Source organism: Hippoglossus stenolepis, chromosome 6 (genome assembly GCF_022539355.2).
Source record: "Hippoglossus stenolepis isolate QCI-W04-F060 chromosome 6, HSTE1.2, whole genome shotgun sequence".
Taxonomy (NCBI): domain Eukaryota; kingdom Metazoa; phylum Chordata; class Actinopteri; order Pleuronectiformes; family Pleuronectidae; genus Hippoglossus; species Hippoglossus stenolepis.
Genome location: NC_061488.1, coordinates 2,539,524 through 2,561,800, shown reverse-complemented (window position 1 = coordinate 2,561,800; position 22,277 = coordinate 2,539,524). Strand labels below are relative to the sequence as shown.

At 44.4% G+C, this 22,277-nt stretch overlaps 1 protein-coding gene and 1 pseudogene across 1 annotated transcript; one reads left to right on the top strand and one right to left on the bottom strand.

Moving 5' to 3' along the window:
- The first annotated feature begins 1,210 nt into the window (after positions 1 to 1,210).
- On the top strand, positions 1,211 to 16,647 carry jph2 (junctophilin 2). Its single transcript, XM_035160120.2, has 6 exons — positions 1,211 to 2,019; positions 4,836 to 5,646; positions 11,289 to 11,407; positions 12,670 to 13,634; positions 14,043 to 14,143; positions 14,601 to 16,647. The coding sequence occupies exons 1-5, from the start codon at positions 1,641 to 1,643 to the stop codon at positions 14,121 to 14,123; spliced, it is 2,355 nt and encodes a 784-aa protein (XP_035016011.2). The 5' UTR covers positions 1,211 to 1,640; the 3' UTR covers positions 14,124 to 14,143; positions 14,601 to 16,647.
- Positions 16,648 to 17,697: 1,050 nt separating this feature from the next.
- Positions 17,698 to 20,340, bottom strand: LOC118111485 (annotated as a pseudogene).
- Between the last annotated feature and the right edge of the window lie 1,937 nt (positions 20,341 to 22,277).

The window sequence follows — 22,277 nt, the reverse complement described above, 5'->3', positions numbered from 1 at the left end:
AATGCATTACGGTAAAAGTAGATTTTAAGGAAGAATTAAGAATTAAAAGAACCTTAAAAATCAATTCTAAAACCTATTGGAAGCTGTAAAAAACCAACCTGTTTACTACGGCTAAAGTAAAAAGACTGAACATAAATAACACATCAACACAATTATCAAAAACACAAATCTGTTCACTGTGGGACCATCAAACGAGAAACACACACACACACACACACACACACACACACACACACACACACACACACACACACTCACACACACACACACTGTTGGGATGACGCCTCCAGCACGAGGTCGGCCATGTTTGTTCAGGAAGGAAGAACCAGGTGAGCTTCCTGTATAACTTCTGCAGGCGGAGCCACAAGAGGAAGTAGACGCCCAGGTAAGGAAAGAGGAGGAAGTAGGAGGAGATTTTCCACAGCAACATAACAAAGGTTTAATATATTTATTGATATAGAGTTTATGCATCGTGTGAGCACAGGAAAAGTGCAGGGAAGTGAAATAGCGTTGGTGCAGTTCCCAGTATTGTCCAGCAGAGGGACTAACGAGCTGCCACATTAAAATCTTTTATCTCAACATTTTGTAAACTTCAAGAAATTGGTTGGAATTTTTTTTAATCGACAGCAAGTGGATCTTCCAGCAGAAAATAAGGGAAACTGCAGGTAGATATAATTTGATTGATTGATTGATTGATTGATTGATTGATTGATTGATTGATTGATTGTAGGATGCCCTTTAATCAGAAGCTATTGAGAACCTCTGCCATCCAGTATGAGATGTTCCTATAAAGAGCTGAATATACTGTTCAATAAAACTGTAAAAACATCAACCACAGACACAGAAGCTGTAGTTTTATTTCTTTCTTTTGGGCGGATTGTAAAAAATATCATCCTGTTCCATAAGATCTGTGGAGAACCGTGCAGCCGGGCCACAGAGGAACACGAGAGGAACATTATTTATCTACTCTTTGGTTTCTCTTTCCACTCAAACACTGTTAAGAATGAGTGCAGGTCTGTATGTGCAGGGCGAAGAGAGCAGAGTCCCGAGTCTCCAGTCCCCAAGTGGCAAGACTCCTCTGGCAGGGTTCCTTACAGCAGCAGAGTTAAGGATTGGGTTGTATTTTTGGAAGTGTGTGTGTGTGTGTGTTTGGTGAGGGGGGGTGTGGGGGGGGGAGGGTTAGCCTTGTTAGGTCTGCTGAAATATTTCCAACAGCAGCGACTGTCAGGAGATAGCTGGTGGCAGCAGGGACAGGACAGGGGGAGAGAGAGGGGCTGTTTCTCTGTGGCCATGTAAGATCTCCGGCTCCTCATCCAGACTCATACAGACACAATTCCATTTGATCGTAACAACAAGTAATTGGCTCCAGATGTTTAATTTATTCTAGAAACTAAGAGTGTGTAGAGTCGACCGTTCATGAAGAATCCGACGCTGGAAGAATCTGGATCAAAGTAAAGTGCGTCCTTCATGGACACAAACCAAGTCCAGAGGAAGACACCGGGACAGACCGAGCCCTGAGGACACCTCCGGTCCGTGTTCATGTCAGGTGGAGGTGAAGTCACAGTGACGGAGCTCCAGCCTTCATCCAGGTTACACAGCTTCACTTTCTGACCCGTGCGTAATTGCGCAGCGGCGGAGGCATGAGCGGGGGTCGCTTCGAGTTCGACGACGGTGGAGCTTACTGCGGAGGCTGGGAGGGGGGCAAGGCCCACGGCCACGGCATCTGCACCGGACCCAAGGGCCAGGGGGAGTTCTCCGGCTCCTGGAACTACGGCTTCGAGGTGGTGGGGATCTACACCTGGCCCAGCGGGAACACCTACGAGGGCTACTGGTCGCAGGGGAAGCGTCACGGTCTGGGAGTGGAATCCAAAGGACACTGGATTTACAAAGGGGAATGGACTCATGGCTTCAAGGGGAGATATGGCGTCAGGCTCAGTGTGGGCAGCGGGGCCAAGTACGAGGGGACGTGGAATAACGGACTTCAGGATGGATACGGAACAGAAACATATGCTGATGGAGGTAAGAGCCACAGGGGGAGACTTTGAAAGTTGAGAAGAAGTAGCCTGTTGATCTTTGACCTAAAAATATATATATACTTATACAAGTAGCACAAGTATGCAGAGTGAGCATTGATGTATTCATCTGGAAGTTTGACCTATAAATAGCCGACTTTATTTATATGTTTAACTTGTAACGCACCTTGTTAGTGTGTTTTTAAAGGAGCCACATAAATAAAGACGTGTACAAGTATTATTATTTATGATCTATGTTTCATTCTAACTACTTTGGTGGAACCATGATTTTTCAGGGGCCATACAAGGGCCACGATTTACACAGAGGGGCCAACACTTCCCTGCATGAAACCTGATTCAGGAAGATGGCACATTCCTCGTTAGCTCGTTAGCTTTGAGCAGAACCACACATCTTTAAATATACTTTGAAAATGTTTCCACGTTCAAGCACATTGTGTTCTTTGAAAAAAAGCGTAGAGTTTAAAGCTTATTAATTGTTCGTATAAGTGAATCGTTTATTTTCTTCTGAGAGGACAGGGGGACTTCAGGGACCAATCAGATTTCAGCTGGGTCAGTGCCCCCCCCTGGTGCCGCCCCTGCTTTAAACACTGCTGGTTATATTTTGAATTATAAATCTGAAGTTATATAATTAACTTGGTGGAGAAACAACTACTTTTCTCCTGCTGTAATGTAGTAAAGTAAAAGTACCTTGAAATTGCACTTGAGTACAGAAGTGAAATACTTTACTTTCCACTTCTAAATTACTTGTTGTGGTCGTTTGATCCAGTAAAACACATCAAGCTAATCTGCGTCGTCCATTATGGTGCAGAGAACTAAGTTCATTGCAGATGACATGAAAACAAACGAGCGAAGAAGATCCTCAAGGTTCATAACGTCTGTGCAACCAGAAGAAAATATCACTCTGCTGCTGTCAGTCAAGAGCTGCTCCGAGCTCGTCGGAAATCCAAACCCCACAGGAACGTTTCCGTTTGGTTCAAGTACTCCATCAGTAACAGAGGTGGAACAAGTACTCAGATGTTTTTTCTTGCAAAAATTCTTAAAGTTTGAAAAGGAAATTGTTCTCATTATAAAGCAGAATGCCACCTCTTTGTGTTATGACATCATATATCATCTTATTGGTTTATATGATAATGTTATATATTCCAATAAGTGACACTACATGACAGGCTTGTGTTCAAATCTGTAACTATACTTAAATATTTTAACACAACCCTGTCATGTTAGTGTAAGTAAAGCCGCCGTTAACTACTTTATTTCTCATTTTAATCTGTAAAAATTTATAAACTGTATTTTATCTATAACCCAAATCTGCAAAGTTACTTTAGTTTTCAAATAAATGCAATAAAATAGAAATAATATCATATTGATGAACTATATTACTCAATATTAACATTGTCCTGGAATTATTATCTCAAATTCTTATCTCAAATTCCATGTTTCCGTCCTTAAATCTCTCTGGAAGCTTCTGGTGTTTCCTGAACGCCTCCACGTTCCTGAATGTTAACGTGCAGGTGAAATGAACAACGTCGGACCTGTATAAAATCGATGGTCAGGGTTAGCAGTCGTTTCCCTCGTTACCAGCTGACTCATCAGCCTGAAGCCCACCGGGCTGGACGCTGCAGTGGGGGGGGGGGGATGTGATAGCACCAGATGTCAGGATGTAATAATAGCCCACAAGCCCTCATGCCCTCCTGGCCTCACGGGCTGAGGCCTCGCGTTCACTTTAATCCACACGCATGTCAATTTTAGCATGAGCCCAAACCCAGACATGACTTGTCAGCGAGTGCTTGACTGACGGAGCCTTTTCACACCAAAGATTCCCGCACGACACTTCGGCACGAATAAACACTGGAGCAGTTTTATATAGAGGGAAGTATTTTCTCTCCATAGTGTCAACAAGTTAAAACAGAGACACGAAACAGGCTCGGGCAACGACAATGCTAATTAACGCTGAAACGCAAAAGTTGAGATTGTCTTTATTTTTGTGGGTTACAAAGTATTGGACTCATTTTTGACTAGATGATGACGCTGGAGGCAGAATGTGAAAGTATCAGTTCTCGTATGTGGAGCGTAGAAACTGAACGCTGCTTCTCCATGTTTAGTTTTGACTCTGGGGACAGAAGGCCGACCTGTTCCAGGCGACCTGAGGGGTCTGGAACATAACGTAGCAGCAGAGCAGAAATAGATTTGGGCCCTAAACCATTCTGTGCTTTACAAACCAAGAGTAGGAGTGTAAAGATCTCAGAGCTGGAGATCGTTTCTTTAGAGAGACCTGTGAACACACCATGCACGGACAGGATTCACCAAATCCTGCTGAGAAATAAGTCCTTTAAACCTCGATATGTTCTTAAGGTTGTAATAAGATGACTTAAGAAGGTTTGAGTCTAGGGCTACACCAAGATGTCTGGCTCGTGGTTTTTAATTTAACAGATTCAAGCCGACTTTTAATCGAACTTCTCTGCCTCCAAAAACAATTACTTTGTTTAACCAAAGAAATTCCTGACTCATAAAATCTTTGATTTGTTCAATGCTTGTATCGGATTAAAGTTCCCTGGTCATTTACTTTTTTGTGTCATCTGCAAAACTGTGGTAACATATTTAGTTGTTTTCCATTATCTGTGGAAGTGGGAGCATGTTGAACGGAAGAGGCCCCAGTATAGAGCCTTGAGGAATCCCATATGATTGTATTTGTCTGCTCAGGTGAATAATCCCTGTCCTTTAAGTAGGATTCAAACCAGTTCAGTGCCAAAGTTCTATTTTAATTCTAAATAATAAAAACTCCCTGTTCTCTGATGTTTGCAGGTACTTTCCAGGGTCAGTTCACCGGTGGGATGCGGCACGGCTACGGTGTTCGTCAGAGCGTCCCCTATGGAATGGCGGCAGTTGTCCGCTCCCCGCTTCGTACCTCCCTGACCTCCCTTCGCAGCGAACACAGCAACGGCACCGTCCTGCAACAAGACATCCCCCTCATCACCACCACCAATGCCTCAGGTGAGGAGGTCACCACCCCGACCTACCTGGGACCATCCCGCGGAGGCTTCGCCCTCACTCTCCAGGTGGACCCAGAGGCGATGAAACCCAAGAAGAAGGGCCTGTTTCGCAGGGGCTCCCTGCTGGGCAAGCTGAGGAAGTCCGACTCCAGCACCTCGCTATCCAGCCAGAAGAGCAAGCTCAGCTTCCTGAGGACAGAATCCGCTCTGAGCTCCAACGCCAGCGACACCAACTCCACCATCAGCATCGGGGACGAGAGCCTGGCCGGGGCCGAGGATTTCCCCCCCGTGGAGGCCGACATCGACGCCACCACCACAGAGGTCTACATGGGCGAGTGGAAGAACGACAAGCGCTCAGGATACGGAATAAGCGAAAGGTCCAGCGGCCTGAAGTATGAGGGCGAGTGGATGAACAACCAGAGACACGGCTACGGAAGCACCACCTTCGCAGAGGGAGGGAAGGAGGAGGGCAAGTACATGAACAACCTGCTGGTGAAAGCCATGAAGAAGAGGGTGATCCAGCTGAAGGGAACCAAGATCAAGCAGAAGGTGGAGCGAGCGGTGGAGGGAGCTCAGAGGGCGGCGGCCATCGGCAAGCAGAAGGCCGAGATCGCCGCTTCCAGGTAAGAAGAGTCCGAGGAAACAAATGATAAATATAATGTTAACCAGCTTCTCAAATTGTGATTCTTTTTCAAAACACAAAACGTTAAAAATAAAATAAACCTGACAAGGCAGTTGATTAAAGGGACGTTAATAAAAGATAAAGCTCTTAAAATGACAAATCAAACTTTTCTAAGCTTTTCAAACAGACGAAGGTTTGGAGATGAGATTTAAAAGAGTGTCTGAGTTCCGTGAACAGAGAAAGTAAACGAGACAAAAAATAAAACCAGACACTTCATTTATTCTGAGCCGCCCACTGACCTATACGTATATTATTATATATTATTATTATAGATAAGAAATAATGAGCACACAGGCTAAAGTGACCACAGGAATTTCCTATCACACGCTGGACACCCAGAGCCCGTCATGAGTCTCTATATCGGATATAACATATATATATATATAATAATTAATCCTCTATTCCTGAACTGGGAATGTACAGCACTGGAGACACTGTAAGACAAAACCTCACTAGCGAGCAGAACAACCCTGAGGTCAACGAGACAAATCAATCCAGACACAAAAATACAAATGACACAAAAGAAAAATGGGGCCGTACACACGTGAACTTGAGTTTGTCTGTGACCGTACAAGGACGTAGTGTTTTTGTCCACAGTCGTCTTCAGCACCTGAAATAAGCTCAGTGTTTACAGACTTGTTCTGACGGAGCGCAGACCCCTGTCCCAGCAGATCCAAATCTAAATATTGTGCTGTGAGGATAAGCAGTAATGGGCCAGTGTGCATCGTGTCAGTGCTTCACGCTCACAGCACATCTTCAGGCGCCTGGACCAGCAGAATGGAAGCAAACACTTGGTGTGTTTATGAAATTATGATCCAGAATATCACAAAACACCCAGAGGTTCCGTCAGAGAAACGTCTGAAATCCCTTTTTTCATGTATCTTTAGACCCTTTAGCGCAGCCTGACCTCTGGACTAAACTACCAAACTATAAATAAAGTAGTTAACACAACAGCCTGGAGTCACTTTCTGCAGAGAGAGAACTTTAACTTGTGATTCTTCAAGTGGGAGTTTGAACGAGGGTCTTCTACTTGTAGTATTTTTACATTCTCATGAATCGTTTTCAGACATGAACTCCGGAGAATGTTCACAGAATTGGGTCCGGACCTTCTCCGCAGTTTGTCTTTTACACGTGTGCAACAGAGCGAAGGGGTTTTCTGCTCAGCTCGTTCACAAAAGCAGCCGGGAATCTGCAGGACTCAGTTGAGGGGGGGGGGTGCAGCAGACAGAACCAGGACGTAACGTATTCATTCTGCTGCGGAGATCACTTGTTTCTGTTTACAGCACGCGTCTGTCGTGTGTTAGAAACGAAGTTATGAATCCTGCGGAGGACCTGCTGCGTTCTCACTTCAGCTGAATGGAACTGGCCGGAGAAACTCTGGAGGACGTCAGGAGATTATCCGGAGTTCAGTGTATGTCTGGAAGCTGCTATATTTGTACTTTCCCTGAAGTCCTGCATCTGAATACTTCTCACGTTTCCATGATGAAAACTACTCCGCAGTGTAACATGAATATTAAACTAAAGTCCTGTGTCGTATAAGCAGTGGAGACATGACACATCTGTTCCTGGCAGCGACTGCTTCGCTCTATGATCCTTTGGCGAAGGCGCGGACAGTTAAAAATACAACCTGTGCACTGCATGGGAAGCCAGACCCGGCCTCTTCGAGTGCAGTGAGTTAAACGTCTGCGTTCGGACGCTCTGTGGACATTGTTCTGTTGCGTGGGCTGGCAGCCGCGCGTCTGGAGCAGGACCTGTGTGGCAAGACGGGGTGTAAATGACGCACACACAGGGGCCCTGCGGTCACAGAGGAGCCCTGACTAAATATGGACACGCACACTCCTGCTGTATCACAATCACAGGGGAATGCAACAGCTGATTATCCTCCCCCTCCTCTCCAGCCTCCATCTTTCCTGCCTAGTCACAGACACACACAGACTGTTTGCTTACACTAACTCACACTGGCTCTTCTAATGTTTCTCTCACATTTGTCCAGTTGAAGCAAATCAAAAACTCGCCCCAGAGTCGCACAACTCTGCCTAAACAACACAAATCTGCAGCGTGGACTGTTTGTAGACAGCGTTTGTCAGCGACTGTAAACTGCAGCTCCTCTTCTTGACAGTTAGAGATCACAGATCTGAGACCACCTTGTGTCAGCAGTGGTGTCAAATGGTTCCACGGATATAAATATGACACAGCTCATAAGCAAGTGCCTGGGTATAAAGGGTTAGTGTATATATGTACCACACCTAGCTTTAGTTGTGCAGCTTGGATTACACACTGTTCTGCTGATTCCAGTGCTTTGTGCCGCTCGTAACATTTGTAAACACGGCTCGGGTCTGACCTCAGCGTGGGACTATGCTGCCTGTTTTTATAAGTTACTTGTTTAATGAGTAATAAAGTCAGGGAGGAGAAAATAGCCGGTGAGTAATTAGATGAGATCTCTGAAGCTGTTCCTTGTGTGACCTCTTGACAATGTTGCACTTAGCAGCTAATATGGTTTTCCCCGACCAACAAAACCACTTCACACGGGCAGCTAAGTCAAGTTTAGGGCGGCGTGATTTCAAAGCCGTGTCCGGAGAATGTCCGCACGATCGGGCTCCGACTTTCTGAGGAGTTTTGCATTTTTTTACACATGAACATTTTTTTCCTCCTGAGATACTTTTAGTTTTTGTTTTTCATGGACTCATTTGGACATCAGCCGATGTATTTTCTTGGGGACTGGTTGGAGAAACTCCTGAGAAATTACAGAGAGTCGACATTTGCGTTCTCACAGACAGTCCCTCAGGATAATGTCGGGAGATTATCTGGAGTTCAGTGCATGTCTGACGGCAGCTTATCACTGCAGTGTGGCTGCCGAAGCAGCAGACCTGCAGCAGGAGCTGGAAAGAAACGACCAGATTCAGATGCTCGACCAAAATCACTGGTGTGTAAATACTTTACCAGAGCAGATAAAACATCTCAGCTGCAACATGTGTACGTACAACATCAATACCTGCGCTGTGCATGACCGTCTGGAGCTCCTCATGCTGGCAGCAGCAGAGTGAGCGAGGAGAAGCACCAACAACGAAGGCAAACGACAATCAGAGAACTCTCTAAACGTCCAATCACAGACCTGCTAACGTCCTATCGCTCTCACGCACATTGACATTGGTGGGAAAGAATCCGCCTCCAGAGATTAATTGACTACTTCTTGGGAATAGCTGACAACTACTTACATGTAGTAATCGTGAATTGATTTATTCTTTATTTATTCTTAGGGACCAATTCACTCTGTCACTCTCCCTCTGTCCTTCACACACACACACACACACATACACACACACACACACACACACACACACACACACATTGGAACAGGACCTTCCACACAGATCCAGTGGCACATGCCAGAATGACAGAATATCTCTTGCCATCAGCGGCCTCCAGGACAACTGCAGCGTGACGATAAACAGATGGTGACAAACCAGCAGGACAGTAGGACGTGCGAGAAGAAAGGCTTTTATTGCCCAGGATATACGTTACATAAAGATTTATGCTATAGATTATTCTGTGATCTCATACAAGCTGTGGGTGGTGAAGACGGGACCGAGTCTCTTTCTGCAGCTCATGTGCAACAGGCATCTCCAACAGGCGACCCTAAAAGCACAAGGGGTATTTAGGTCACAGTGTCAAATGTCATGTTTGGTTGCAGGGAAACTCTGGAGGACGAACACAGACCGCAGCAGTTGTACAATGTAAAGGGACGGAAAATGTTTTGGTTGAATCCTTTTTTTTTTCTACCCCGACAGTTATTCTACCTCGTTATACTTCCCACAATAATAATAGTAATAATAATATTAAACACTTTATTTGTCGCCTTTCAAAACAGTTACAGAGCTACGAGCTGCTTAAAAAAATAAAGTAAACGTGCAAAGTTAGCACATCATAGAAAAGCCGGATCAGTAATGTGATAAAACAAAACAGGTAAAACAATCAAAAAAAAAATGTAAAAGCATTAAAATAATTAAAAACAATAAAAATATCAGGTGAGTTTTTAACGACCTTTTAAACTGAGGCACTGATCTGATGTTGTTCCACAGTGTCGGAGCTGAAACCATAAAAACATGATCCCCCTTTGTTTTAAACCCGGATCGTGACTTTTATCAACATCAGATTCTCTGATTTCAGGGTGTCGGAGCAGAGTGAGGCGTTCAAAGGGCTGAAACATAAAGCGGAGACAGATCCTGTGTTGATTCCAAAGTGATTAATCAAATCTTTAAGTGAATTCTGAACTGGATGGGGAGCCAGTGTAGTTCAGAGCGACGTGTTCCCAATGACGCTGTGCTCTGTAATCTTAAAGTGACGATAACCAGGATCTTATGACCTTATCATAAAACAACTAATTAAAACCAAACTCATCAGAACCTTGAAGACTTGAACAAACATCAGTGAGATAAGAACGACCTGAAATGACAGAAACCATCTTTGAGAAACATTTATATTCATAACTACATTTTAAAACATCTACTTTTGGTTAAAACATTGCATTAGTTGTACTGGTTAAGGTCAAGGTGAGCAAATAGGGAGTGATTGAGATCCTCACCCCCATAAGGATAAATGTCTAACAAGTTTTACACAGTTTCTCGGAAGTTGCATCAAAAAGCTTGTTGCTAAACAGCAGCTGCCGAGTGAAATGAGTGTTTCAGTTCTAACGTGTGAGGTTGTGAGGAGGAGCTGCAGCCTGTGGACAGGTGGAGCTCATCGATCAAACAGGAAACCCCAGGAGCCTCTAATTGTTCCAGTGGGAAGCAACTTCCCCGCTGAGTCGTCAAGTGGACTGGGAGACTATTTCCAGCTCAGGGTAAAGTTACAGCATGAGAAGGATCCTCAGAGTAATCACAATCAGTAATTCTCCCAGTTAATGTGGGACAATTTACAGCAGCTTCGCAGCTGCCAGGATTTTCAGTCAACGGGTCGACCACTTTGGTCCAGACTGAAATATCTCAACAGCTATGGGATGGATCTACACGTTGTTGAAACACATGGACCCTAGAGGATGAATCCTGCTGACGTGGTTTGATCCCTCTAGTTCTCCTCTGATGCTTAACTTTGTTTTCAAGTTGTTCGTCAGTTCCATGTTTTGCACAAATGTTCAGTTGAACTCACAAATTCACTTTGATTTTACAAACACATTTGCATCAGAAAACAAGAAGCTCACGGAAACATAGAGGGAATTTCCTCAAATTTGGTACAAACGTTAGACTCGAGGATGAACTGATTTGTTTTTGAAGGTCAATGGTCAAGGTCGCTGTGACCTCACAAAGCTCTTCAGGAACGTGTTATATAAAGAATGCCTCAGATAAAAAAGTGGTCAGAGGTCAAATTGGGTCAAGGTCACTGTGACCTCATATGAGTCTGGAAGGAATGATGTGGACTGAAACTGCACTGGTTTGGGTAATATGGTCCAGTGGCAGGTGAGTTAACCAACTACGTACATATGTGCAGAGCAAGATACTTACACAAATGCTATTTTCATGCAGGAATCAGTTGCCGCTGATGCTTGCAATGAATTGTGAATTGTGTTGCTTCTGTCCCCCCCTGCAGGACGACCCACGCCAAGGCCAAGTCGGACGGAGCTGAGCAGTCGTCTAATGCGTCCAACAGTGAGTCCAGCATCGCCCGGCTGGTCGCCAAGGAGCTGTCCCCCTCCTTCTACCAACCAGGTCAGTGGAAACCTGAATTAGTACGTGAGGAGTTCTGAAAAATGGATAGTATACGAAAAAAACACCAACGTTAGGGGTTTTTCATATCCTGGCCTCCTTGAAAAAAGATAATACAGCACTTCCTATTCTGTACATTTTGTTTATAATAGGATGTTCATAATTACATCTAACAAATTCCTGTGTGACATGAATCCAGGCAAAAATCCTCACCTTGATCTTATATTTGTGGATATAAATAGTTTGGTGTTTGCTGCATTGCCATTTGCACTCTGGTGTTATTGAACATTCAGATTTTACCATCCTCGCGGACAGTCACACCTCATAGGATAGGTTTCAGTTGTGCGTGTTCCTGCCAGTAGCACACAAAGCAGTTCTCTCTCACACATGAGAGCTTGTCAGTTTCTTTAATCTTTGCACCTTTGTGCACATGCACCGAATGCCATAGATTTTATATTTCTGTCCCTGTACATCCCTCCAGCTTGTGCCGGTAGATCCTTACGGCCGAGGCTAACGACAAGATTAGTCGCATTTGAATGTCTAAAAAAGGAACGTCTTATTGGGCAGAAGGGATCATATCAGTTTCATTGCGACTCTGGTAACACACAACAGCAGGAGCAGCCATTTTGGAGCCACTTGCATTTTCCTCCTGCTTTCTCCCCCAGCGGAGAGCGTACAGGGATCAGACACATCCAGCGAAGTGGCTTCCTGCCTGAACTGTGACTAATACAACAAATGGATGATGTTCTGCTGTGCATCGCTCCGTGAGAGATCTCTTACCAAGGAGATAGCAACACAGGCACACATCATGTGTCTGCACCATCTGGTTTAGTTTCACTGGGGAAAACAATGGTGCAGCCTCACAATTCAGAAAATAAACCGTGAGGAACTGATATATATATAGATACAGCTGTGTGTGTAGGAAAGGCCTGATGCATTTTAATATCTGCTGCGTCCTCTCTCTGCCATGAACACTCACACATTTGTATGTAAGCTCACTCACTTATTTTCATTCCCGCATACAAAGAGTAGAATATTTCAACTGGAGGAATTGAAGTACAAAGTAGTATAAAATGGAAAGTGAAATACAAATCTACTGAAGTATAGCCCCTGAGTAAATGTCCTTCTCACGTCTGTATCATGTTGAAGTGTTTGCTTTGGTTCTCATCTCATCTTCTTTCTTAAACTAGAACCAGAGGTGCTAGTGATTGTTAAAATAATGGATGAGAATAAACTAACGTGGTGACATCCCTGGTCTCACCCAGGTCCTGAGTATCTGAAGAAGAGGGTGTTCCAGGAGGTGGTGGAGGGCAGCGAGAACACAGACATTGTCATGCATGAGCCGCTGCTGGCTGAGGAGGAGCCCCTGCCGACTCCGCCCGAGAGCCCCCTCATGAATGAACTGGACAGCCTCAGGCCTGGCTCTTCTGCAGGCCGCACGCCCTCCCCCAGCCCGGGCATCATCAGCAAGGAAGACCCTAAACTCCTCAGTCCAGGCAGCTGGAATGAAGACAAAACCAGTAAAGGTGGTGGCAGTAAAGGAAGCAGTAAACCCAACAGCCGGCCCAGTAGTCGCCCCACCACCCCTTCAAACCCTGCTACAGCTGCCCCTGAAGCAGGAGGGGGGCCCAGCAGCCGCGGCCCCTCTCGTACCCCCAGCCGTCAGAGCAGCAAGAACGAGCAGGGCTCCGACCTGGAGATCAAGCCCCTGCAGAAGTTTGAGTCCGAGTCAAAAGCTCCGGACGCCTCTCCTGTGGCCCCAGTAAGGAATAGCCTCATCTCTCACGATGAAGAAGAAGCTCCGTGCCCCTCTGCCAAGGCGCCCAAAGCTGTCACCCCCGAGCCCAAACCTGCAGAGGTCAAACCTGAGAGAGCCCCATCAGTCCCCGAGCCAGCGCCCTCCGTCTCCGAGAACAAGGTGGAGTCCAGGGAGGTGAGCAGGCCGTCCAGCAAAGCAGAGACAAAGCAGTTACCGAAAAGGCAACCCAGCCCAGCTCCGGTACCGAAACGGCAACCAAGCCCAGCTCCGGTACCGAAATGGCAACCCAGCCCAGCTCCGTCCCCGAAACCTGAACCCACTCCTGAACCTAAAGCGCTACCAAAGCAGGTGGAAGCCAAAGCCATCGTTGCCAAACCGGCTCCGAAGGCGGACGCCAAAGTGGAAAATCGACTGAAGGCCATCGTGTCCAACCCGTGTGATGAGGCGACTGCAGAGTCTTTGGAGCTGGAGGTAAATACACATCCAGTGATAGATTATTTCAGGAACGTCAGTTTCCATGAATTCTTTTCTATCTAAACTATACTGGGAAAGTTGTCAGGAAATTTTGTTCTGACGTTCCCGGAGGATGAACCCTAATGACTTTTATGATCTTTTACTTCGAGCACCACCAGCGGGTCAAAATAAATATATACAGCATGTAAATAGTTTTAGCATGTTAATAATAGCATTTAGCTCAAAGTTCAGGCTCAGTTCAGGGGCCACATCCTTCAGAGCCCACGCGTATTAAAAGTTAGATTTGTCTCAGAAGAATGATCTGATCCACGATCTGATTCTTAGCTTTATGATCCGTTGCAGTAATTACAACAACAACCATTCTCTGAAGTCACCGTCCTCACGACCACCTCTTTGTTCTTCCAGGCCCCGAACACCATCATGATCTGCATGGTGATCCTGCTCAACATCGGCCTGGCCATTCTCTTCGTACACATTTTGTCATGAGATGTTTTCCTCCACCTCAGGTGATCTACAGTTCGCCATGTTGAAGAAGTGACGCGGTGAAATCGCACGTTTATTCACGTTTTCACAATCTGCTCGAGTCCATTAAACACAACCTGAAGAGCGACCTTTCTAATCTGGCTTTCAAGTGAATTTTATTTATTTATTTGTCCTTTTGTTACAGTTTAATTATTTGGTTTTTCTTTTTAGATTCACTGACTTGATTATTTTCTGATTATTTGCATTTTAAAGCAAATATTTAAGGTTTTAGTTGATTTTATTCACTTTCACGCATTAGAATTTAGGATTTTATTGATTTATTATCTTTCTTGTGTGTGTGTGTGTGTGTGTGTGTGTGTGTGTGTGTGTGTGTGTGTGTTTGTTTACTTTGTGTGGAGGTTGTATTCATGTGAAGCACTTTGTGTTTCATGTGTTTACATGAAAAGTGCTGTATAAATTGTCAAAATTGGTTTGCTGCAGGTCGCCTGCGGTGTTGGAGAGAGATGGCGTCCCTCCTCCTCAGAAAGGAGCAGAGATGGAAAAGGGCTGCTGACGGGAGAAGGAGGAAGAGGAAGAGGAAGAGGAGGAAGAGGAGGAAGAGGAGGAGGAGGAGCAGAGCCACATGCAGGCGGCCACAGCTCTTCTCAAGGTTTTTCTCGGTGTGACTGTGTGAGGCTCTTTCCTCTTTCCAGAGCTTAGAGGAAGTGAAGGTCATTGACTGACATGATTCATCTGGATCTGGTGGTGTGTGTTAAAGGGTGGTGGGGGGGGGCAGGGCTGGAGGGGGGCAGCAGGGTGACACAAAGAAAAAGAAAAAAGGTTTTTAAAATACACTGATGAAGTTAACGAGTTAGTTAACTAGTGAACTTAGGTTCAGGAGCAGGGCCACGCTTACAACCTCTAATCACCCATCAACATTTACCTGGTTCACACGTCACAGCATCCCTTTGTTTACCGTCCCTGGAGAAAGAGAAACGTAGAAGGCCCACCCTCATCCCTTCATCCTCGTTCCCTCATCCCTTCATCCTCCTTCCCTCATCCCTTCATCCTCATCCCTATATCGATTTCCATTCAAACCTTTGAATCACTTATTGTTGGGGCGTGGTCCTGGTGAATGATAATTATGTTTTGTCACAGGTTTGTAGTTGCCAGCTGCAGGAATGTTGCTCACATACACAGACTTAATATTCTCTCCACCTGCAGCAGACGTGTGGAGGATTTAAAGGTGATAATGTTGTTTTCATCACCTGCTTTGTCCAAGGTTTGGTTGAGAAGCTGAAGAGGATTCGTTAAGTGGGAGGCTGAAACGTGTTTAAGAAACCTGTGTGTGTCAAATACTGCTGCATACTGAATCTAATGTTCTGTAAAGTTGTTGTTTTTTGCCCTGTTGCTCTTGACTGTCTTAAGAAAGACTCCAAAGCATCATGAGTTTTATTCGCAAAATATCTGTATTTGAGTCTGTGTGTGTTCGACACTGTGAAAGATTCTGTGCTCGCTGCCTCCACTGTCACGCTGCTGCTTCGGTTCGGGAGCTGAGCAGCGGTAAGAGAAGGAAACAGGACGGTAAATGAGTTTCACTGCTTCTGTGTACGTGCTGTACGTCCCTGCAGTGTTTGTCGTGCACTGCTGCTATGCACCCAGGAGGTTTTAAATGGGTTGGGACGGTTCTGCAATAGGATAAGACAGCAGAACGTGGAGGCTGTATGTTGTAGCATGTTTGCTTTAGTCGACAGAATTATATTCGTACAGACGCAGCAGCAGGAGGTGGGTTGGGATGACGCGTTTTGCCTGTAAGTGTTGTCACGTATGTTCCAGTGTAGAAAACTTCCACTGCTTCATATTCAGGGCCGGTTGTGCTTTTAGAGCCAAACATCAACTTTTGTACGCATGAGGGCACTTTGTGTGTATGGGTCTGTGTTTTTGTACCATTTTGAAGTGCACATCTTTTCAACGTTCAAAATATTCTGATAATATGCAACCCCTGAATTTATTTATTTCCCAAAAGGAGTTAGTCAGATTACCTCGTGATCGTGAGCTGGAGGAGACGAACATAGACGGATCCTTAACGCCGTGTCTTACATTGAGAGGAGCTCTCTTCACATGTGCCGTCTAATATTTTCCCCGTGTTGTTCGTTTAGCCGTGAATACATGGGGTTTTTAAAAAGTGAGGTTCTTAGCTGAAATCTTTTCTCCTCTTTTCTACACTGGTTACGCACCGTTGTCATGGAAATAAGAAGAAAAATCCGCAATCTGCACCTTTAATAAATCTCCTGTGATTTAATAATTGGAAAACATTTTCCACTGGTAATTCTGTATCAGTTCATTCAGCAAACTGGCAGATTAACTCAGCCGTAAGTGCAATAAAACTAGTTTTCACACGGGTCAGTGTAATGTAGAAGGCATTTTTGTCAGTTTTAGTGCATCTAATAAAACTAAATATCATTGCTGAATTTGACACAAGTGTTTGTGTGTGGCTGAACGTGGCCAAAACTACAAAACTCAGATTAAATAAAAAACTTTTACAACACTTGTGAATGTGTAATGTTTTATGAATCAGTCGGAAGTGTCATGTTGGTTCATTATCTACAGATCCAGTATAGAAACAGCAGAACTAAGTATTTTTAAACTCCACCTGTCTGGCAGCAGGAGACGTCACCGTCCACAGTCAACACCGCACCCTCTTCTATCTTCTAACCAGGACACAGTCGGTTTGGTTCTCAGGCAGAAACACAATCACCTTAATTAATACAAATGAAATCTGAAAGGGAAGTAAAAGACAAAACGCTGCACAGGTCACTGAGTGAATCGAGTTTATCTGACCTGCAACAATTCATGATGCGACATGGAGGAGTCATCAGCTGCTGAACACCACTGCCCCCAAGTGGCTGAACTGAGTGGGTTAGGGTTTTTTATGTTTAAAATAAAGACATCAATATGTTCATGTAAGAAAAAGACAACGCAAAGAAGTGAGCTTTAACAAATGCACAAACTAAATCATGTATGAAGAGAAGTGGTGAGAGGGGAACACTGAAGGACTCCTCCCCCTTGGTTCATATTTCAAATCATTTTGTGAAATGCTGCAATATTCCAGCTTTCATCATGAACACCTCAATCACAACTAAACTACAGCAAACAAAGCATTTCCACACATCCATTTAAGAGGCACTCTGTAGAATGTTTTATCACTTGCTTATATTTATTTAATGTTGCACATGTTTTAATTTTGTCAGTTGTTTCATAGAGTAAAACCTTTGATTGTACTACAAAGAATCATCACTCATCTTAAACATAAATTCCTCTCTAATGTCGACTTCCTCTCATATCAAAAGCTGCTGGTCAAGGCTTTTTAATGGAGGAAGACTGGATTAGTGTTTGTCGGCCATTTCCTGAAGTATGAAGAAACCGTTTGAGTTAAGAAGCATCGGCTCATCAAAGCAAATGACATCTTTTAAAATGGAGACAAATTATAGTCTACATGTTAGAATGTGTAGAACAAAGGCTCTGTGGGAAAAAAAAAATATATATATATATATCTTATATAAACTTGTGGAGAGATAAAATTAAAGAAGAAACAATATTGCAGTCAAATCACTTTATTAAGAACACAATGACAATGACTGAGGTAAATACATGGGAATGCATGTGCGTTTAATACTCCTCCCCTTCCTCATCATCGTCTCCCACGGTATCAGCTCCGACCTCCTCGTAATCCTTCTCCAGAGCTGCCATGTCCTCCCTGGCCTCGGAGAACTCTCCCTCCTCCATACCCTCACCCACATACCAGTGAACGAAGGCCCTCTTGGCGTACATCAGATCAAACTTGTGGTCGAGCCGAGCCCAGGCCTCAGCGATATGGAGTGGTGTTGCTCAGCATGCACACGGCCCTCTGGACCTTGGCCAGGTCTCCACCAGGAACCACAGTGGGTGGCTGGTAGTTGATGCCGACCTTGAATCCAGTGGGGCACCAGTCCACAAACTGGATGGAGCGTTTGGTCTTGATGGTGGCGATGGCGGCGTTGACGTCTTTGGGCACCACATCTCCACGGTACAGGAGGCAGCAGGCCATGTACTTACCGTGGCGAGGGTCACATTTCACCAGCTGATTAGCGGGCTCGAAGCAGGCGTTTGTGATCTCAGACACTGTTAATTGCTCGTGGTAGGCCTTCTCTGCAGAGATGACGGGGGCGTAGGTGGCCAGAGGGAAGTGGATACGGGGATATGGCACCAAGTTGGTCTGGAACTCGGTCAGATCCACGTTGAGGGCGCCATCGAAACGGAGGGAAGCAGTGATGGAGGACACGATCTGACTGATCAGCCTGTTCAGGTTGGTGTAGGAGGGACGATCGATGTCCAGGTTCCTGCGGCAGATATCGTAGATGGCCTCGTTATCTACCATGAAGGCACAGTCAGAGTGCTCCAGGGTGGTGTGGGTGGTCAGGATGGCGTTGTAGGGCTCCACCACAGCGGTGGACACCTGGGGGGCTGGGTAGATGGAGAACTCCAGCTTGGACTTCTTGCCGTAGTCGACGGACAGACGCTCCATCAGCAGGGAGGTGAAGCCAGAGCCGGTGCCACCTCCGAAGCTGTGGAAGACCAGGAAGCCCTGAAGACCAGTGCACTGGTCGGCCTGAAGACAGAGAGGATATGAGATATTATGATTTTTGAGTCAAAATTAGGAAAATGAACTCCTGAGATTAAGGTACCCACCAGTTTGCGGAGCCTGTCCAGCACAATGTCAATGATCTCTTTGCCGATGGTGTAGTGTCCGCGGGCGTAGTTGTTGGCAGCATCTTCCTTCCCAGTGATCAGCTGCTCAGGGTGGAACAGCTGGCGGTAGATTCCAGAGCGAACTTCATCTGAAGAGACAGAGTCAGTCAGAGATGACTCAACACTTTGATTTCATAAATCAGAGTAACCGTGGTTTCTACATTTCATGACAGTTTACCGATGACAGTGGGCTCCAGGTCGACGAAGACGGCTCTGGGGACGTGCTTTCCTGCTCCGGTCTCACTGAAGAAGGTGTTGAAGGAGTCGTCTCCTCCCCCGATGCTCTTTTTGCCGCTGGGCATCTGTCCGTCCGGCTGGATCCCATGTTCCAGGCAGTACAGCTCCCAGCAGGCGTTGCCGATCTGGACACCGGCCTGACCAACGTGGATAGAGATGCACTCGCGCTGTGGAAAGAGAAATATTATTCAACCACGAGCATTTATCCATTTATCAAACTGAAGTGGAAAAACAGGCTTCAAGCCAGGGATCACATGTTGTGGACTGGTCCTGGAGCTAATGCATGATCTGAGAAGAAAGGAGCTCTTATGTGAAGATCACCACGATTAGAGTCACCTGACAGATGTACATTCATTATTTACCCTCTGAGCAGGAAACTCTTCCTGGACAAAGATACCACAGAGCAGCTGATTATTCAGACATGTGGTTTAAGGGAGGAGGGGGGGGAAAAAAAAAACTCGTTTTGAAGACAAAGAAAATACGTCATGTGAAAAAGACTTCGACCAAACACAGCTGGAGTCGAACTAAACACGAAAGACGAGATGTAACCAGAGCAGGCGCTTCTCGGAGGTTTGGTCTGAACCGCCTGTGGTTGTCGGGTCATGGAGGCCTGAAGCCTCATGGGTGGATTAGACAAGAGGCCTGCGTCACTTCAGAGACAGACGGACGGACCGGGCTGCTGTCGGGGAGGGACCCGGGGCAGGAGCTTAGTCCGGGGACACTTTTACCTCCCGAGTCCCGCAGCTTTCTCCCTAACACCCAGCCCCAGCAGGTGTTTGAAACGGGCGGTAAAACGGGCCTGTAAACGGCGGAGGGCGCAGAGAGCCCCGCTAACCGGATCCAGGTCCAGACAGGACGAGCAGGACACGACGGCTCCGCTTCGATCTCAGCTGATTCCGGTTCTAGCTCCTCTACGACCACAGAAAGACACATTCTGCGGATTCACGCACTCGGTGCGTCGTCACGGTCACTTCCTGTATCAAAGCTGCGACTGCTTCTTGAACCGAGTCGAACTAAACTGCAGATATTTGAGATTCACATGATTTAAACGGTGTTTTCCTACTCACCATGTTTCCTGGAACAAAGTAGACCTAATAACGAGGAGACGTTGATTTGCTTCTGGCAACAAGACTCAATCTGTCCTGTGTTTGGAGCAACTGAACCAGTGCAGCCGTTACACGGAGCTATTTATACTGCCTGAGCCCGAGGAACAAAAGGACGACTGTGATTGGTCCAGGGCTCACATGTGACCTGCTCCTATTGGTCCAATCGAAACAGACTACGCCTTCTGTGAAACTTCATGAACTTCACACGGAAGTAAAATTCAAAAAATTGAATTGAATTGAATTGAATTGAATTGAATTTAGTTGAGTTGAGTTGAGTTGAGTTGAGTTGAATTGAATTGAATTGAATTGAATTGAGTTAAAATCGAAATAAATGAAATTATATTGCATAAAATCGAAAATATATTATATCAACAATTTAACTCAAACACAACAATAAGATAAATTAAATCAGATTGAAAATATAAGTAAATATAAATACATTGAATAATACGAAATTTAATTAAATTCAATTAACTATTTAACTCAAAGAAAACAAAAAATATAGTGAATTGGATTGAAAAAATTAATTAAAATTAAATTAAAATAACTTTTTAATTCAAACACAACAAGAAGATTAATGAAATGAGATTAAAAAATGATTTTATTTTAAATAGAATCAAACAAAAAAATCATTTAACTCAGACATAACAAAAAGTTAAATGAAATGAGATAGAAAATGAAAATAAAATAAACCAAAACATCTATTTAACCTAAAAATACAGACAAGAATCTTTTTCTTTATTTTCAATTTGATCAAAAATTAAATAAAATAATAGGTAAGGGGCGTCCAAGAAATATGAAGCCATCAATAAAGTTCAGTAGTTCTGGGCTGTTTTTGTTCTTCATGTAAACAACTGCACAACTTAAATACAGACAAAAAGTTAAATGAAATGAGACTGAATTTCCCTTCATGGAAATCTGATGCTATCAGAGCATTTCCCAGTCTTAAATATATTTGCTGCTTTCCTTACATCTTCCTCTGATATAGGTCGAACGAGGTCTAGATTTTCCTCATCCCTCACTTGTGGTCATTTAAGATTTGCTGTATGTTTTGCAGTATCGTGGGCAAAGGGGCTAATCTGGTCTGGGCTCCAGAGCTGTTCACAACTCTTGGTGAATTCTTGTGCTAGAGACCTTTCGACTCTCTCTGTAAGCAAGTTATCTAAACTCTGTGTTTAATTCATTTCAGAATAGCTGAGTCCTTTGTTTGTATCTGTTTTATTTCCATTATTTTAATTTTGATTTCCAATTCTATAATTTTCTTTTCACATGTCTTCTTTTTAAAGACCTCTGATATCTGCTTTTGCTCCGTCCAAGAGGGTTTAAGGATCGATTGCACTCATTTCATTTATTTCTAGATAGTTTTCTTATAACTTTTTTAAATACTGTCATTCAACAGATTGTTATTTATTCTCCAGGCTGATCTTCCTTTTCCATATCAACGTCAATCATTAGTATTATAGGGGCGTGATCGGAAAATTATGTGATCAATTTCTCAGCTTTTTACTCTGAACTGAACCTTTTTGAACATAAAGAAGTCAAGTCTGGGGTAAAATGTACAACCTCACTCATCAAACCTATTTCTGATGATGCACTTTTCATAGCTTTAGCTGCTTGGATAGCACCATGTTGTCTGTGGCTTTGTGTATCCATCTTTGGGCACATACTGAGATTTAAATCACCACCTAGAATTACATTGCCTTTACTTTACATGGTTGTTGTTTTTAAAGTTCTATATAAATGAAGTCAAAAAATAAGAGAAATGTTGGTTTGCATCAGGTCATAAGTCCACAGACTTATTTGTCCTCACCGATTTGTTTCTTGAACAGAAATTCCACTCAACGGATTTTGACTTTCTCTCATATCAAATGCTGCTGGACAAGACTGGTAATCACAGATTGGGTTGGTTTGTTTTATTTACAATTCGTACAGCTCTATTTAATAGAGGCAGATTAGATTAGAGTTTGTTGTGTGTTTCCTGAAGTATGAATAAAGAGCATCATCTCATCAAAGCATATTGCATCTCTTAAATGGTGACACATTATAT

Excerpts from the sequence above, each read along its gene's own strand:
- jph2 (XM_035160120.2), top strand. The coding sequence starts at position 1,641 with ATGAGCGGGGGTCGCTTCGAGTTCGACGACGGTGGAGCTTACTGCGGA. Across the intron at positions 5,647-11,288 it reads GCCGAGATCGCCGCTTCCAG|GACGACCCACGCCAAGGCCA; the intron begins GTAAGAAGAGTC and ends CCCCCCCTGCAG. Across the intron at positions 13,635-14,042 it reads CAGAGTCTTTGGAGCTGGAG|GCCCCGAACACCATCATGAT; the intron begins GTAAATACACAT and ends TTGTTCTTCCAG.